This window comes from Glycine max, chromosome 20 (assembly GCF_000004515.6).
Source record: "Glycine max cultivar Williams 82 chromosome 20, Glycine_max_v4.0, whole genome shotgun sequence".
In the NCBI taxonomy this organism is placed as follows: Eukaryota; Viridiplantae; Streptophyta; class Magnoliopsida; order Fabales; family Fabaceae; genus Glycine; species Glycine max.
The window spans coordinates 42,947,775-42,950,694 of record NC_038256.2 but is presented as its reverse complement, the minus strand read 5'-3'; the positions used below and the strand labels follow the sequence as shown (position 1 = coordinate 42,950,694).

Below are 2,920 nucleotides of genomic sequence, written 5' to 3'. Positions count from 1 at the left end.
AAGTATTTTCTATTTTAATTTGTTTGGTTGGCTAACTATTAAAAGGGCATTTTATTTTATAAAATAAAATAAACAGTTGGCTAAAATGTCTTGATATCAAGAATCGAGCTGCATTAGCTAATGGTTTTTCCCTTCCGAGTTTTAAACAAGACACAGAAGTGCTAAACTTTGTATGTAAACAAATGATTAATCATTGTTATTTCTTAATGATAAAAAAACAAATAATTCTTTTATCAATATTCTTTGTTATGTAAATATTTTATTTTATTTTTTAAAAAACCCAAAATAAATATTATCAATAAGGACATGATTTGAGCACAAGATCTCTTGTGTCAAAGACATGCAAATGGAGTTTTCAAATAGGATTATTAATAAGATTTTTCAAATAGAGTTGTGTGCGATTGGGTTGTAGGGTTGGATACAAGTCATCACTTGTCTTCTAAGAAGCAGAAGCTCCAACGAGCATCCTAACAACCAGAATGAAAAAGGGAAAAGGAAGGAAGTTTCTGCAAGAGGGGATGAAAGATGGAAGAAGAAAACTTGACGAAGATGAATTAAGTATTTCTTAACCAAAATATTTGGAAGGAAAGGGTGGAACTTAAAGGATGAGAAGAGAAAGGGAGAGGGAGGAGAAGAGTTTAAAGACAAAGGGGATAAAAGGGCAAGCAAAGGGTGTATAGATAGAGAAAAAGTGCATATCAATATTAAGTTTTTATTTTATTTTAATATTTAATTTAAGATTTAAATATCTCAATTTTTATTTTTAATGAAAATAATATGATTAAGAAAAAAAAAGCCTACTAAGATGTTGATACTCTATATTAATGTCACCGAAAAAAAATATATCTACCAAAAGAAAAATTCAAATCAGGGGCTCAAAGCTTGCTTTAGTAGGAAATCGATCGTAAATATGAATCGTGGTTAAGTATTTTTTTTAAGTTGAATTTACTTTGTTGGATCTTCATTAGACTTAATCGAAGAGAATTCAGATCTGGCTTAGTGTTGTTCCACACAGTGTTTTGAGGTTTCTCTTTAATGGCGTGGAGGCTCACTCAGACAGCACCTTTCGAAGCCGAAAACGCGTTGGAAGCGTCGCTGAGGGTAGCCTTCGAGTCTCTGCAACCATCCCTGAGACCCCCTTTCTCCTTATCCATTCCCACCCCCGACCAATACGCCCTCCTCAACGGCGCAATTCTTCACGGCGCTTTAACGGAGCCCCATTTCTCCAAAACACACATCAAACACTTGCACGCAATCGTCACCGACGGCTACGCCACCTTCGTCAACTTACTCCTCGACGCCGTCCTTCAACTCTACCCCAAACTTCTCCACTCCGCCAAAACGCAGTTGCTCTGGCTCACCGAGGAAATGGTCCACGTTTTGGCCATCGGCTACGACGCCGTTTTGGTCTCCCTTTTGCGCCAAATAGGCGCCGCCGATTGCACCGAAGGCAACTTGAACCTCTGCTCCGAGTTGGTGACCCTTTTCTTAAAACAATTCGATCGCTTATTGGAAGACGCGCCGCACGTTTTGTCGTCTGCGTTGTACGCGTTTCTTAGGATTTTATCTGATCAATTTAGGGTTTGTGTCGAAAAGTTGGAGACTTTGAAGCGGTTGGATATCGAAAAGTTGGAGACTTTGAAGCGGAGGGAGATTCATCTGTGTGTGAAGATAGTGAGGGAAGAGTTTCACTTGTGTTTGAAAATTGGGAGGGATTTTATTCGCTTGTTGCAGGATTTAGCTCATGTTCCCGAGTTTAAGGCTTTATTACAAGACATTGTGTTCAATCCATCTGTGTTTAATGTTGTTGGGTTTAAGGATGTTTCTCAGATTTACTGCACCAGGACTTCCAGTAGGTATTCTCTGCTTAGGATTAGTCCTGAGATGGAAACCCAATTGAGGTTTTGGTTAACGGATATAAAATTGGGGCATCACAGGAGGCACCAGCTTTGGTTTGCTAACAAGTTTTTGAATGAGCGTGATAAAGAGTTTCTTATAGTTGATATTGTGAGGTTTATATGTTGTGCACACCACCCTCCAAATGAGATCATTCAGTCTGATATTTTTCCTAGGTGGGCACTGATTGGTTGGCTTTTGACGTGTTGTAGGAAGAAACATGTGGAGGAGAGTGTGAAACTGGCTTTGTTTTATGACTGGCTCTTCTTTGATGAAAGGATGGATAGTATCATGAACATCGAGCCTGCGATTCTGCTCATGGTGCATTCTGTTCCCAAGTTCATCAACATGACTCATGCTCTTCTTGAGTTCTTGTTGCATCTTGTGGATCGTTATGATGTGGGACGGAGAAGTGTCATTGTTAAAGGCGTGTCGTCCGCCTTTCAGTTGCTTGTTCGCAAAGGTGTGGTTCGGTCGCTCAATGTTTTGACTTCTTGTTCTGCACTTAATCCTGGTCTCAGAGAGGGTCTGAAACGGTTGTTATCAGATGGGAAGGTTGGAAGCTCTTAAGGGATTTCTGCCAGGATAGTTGCTACCTGCTAGTCCACAATGGCCACCTTTGTGTTTCTTCAAATTTTGTCCTCAATGTAAACCAAGGTAGATAAGAATATGTATCAATCAATACACACAAATGTAAGTTCCAATTCATAGGTAGCTAAGAATATTGCAGAAGTATGTAAGAAGCAGTAGACACAAATGTAAGTCCCGATTCTTATAAATTCAATTGAGTTATAAGTTATAACATATATATGGTCCCCCCACGCCCCATTGAATTTTGGATGCAGCTAACCAAGATAAATTTTCAAATGAAATGAAGACCTCAGGGATGGTATTGCCACAATGGCCAAAGCTACTTGATCTGGATTGGTAAATGAAGCCTTAATTTTGGAATTGGTTTTGGCTCTTAAAAAGATCATCACTGTCAATTTGTTGTATATGGGAAGTATATAAGCTGGCAAAATAA

General features: G+C 38.9%; 1 protein-coding gene across 1 annotated transcript; it reads left to right on the top strand.

The window, feature by feature from the left end:
* Window positions 1-329: 329 nt before the first annotated feature.
* LOC102670403 (integrator complex subunit 3-like) lies at window positions 330-2,702 on the top strand. Its single transcript, XM_014772658.3, is given in 2 exon segments — window positions 330-2,463; window positions 2,465-2,702. Coding segments are annotated over 2 exon segments (1,449 nt in total). The 5' UTR covers window positions 330-1,035; the 3' UTR covers window positions 2,486-2,702.
* Window positions 2,703-2,920: the final 218 nt, after the last annotated feature.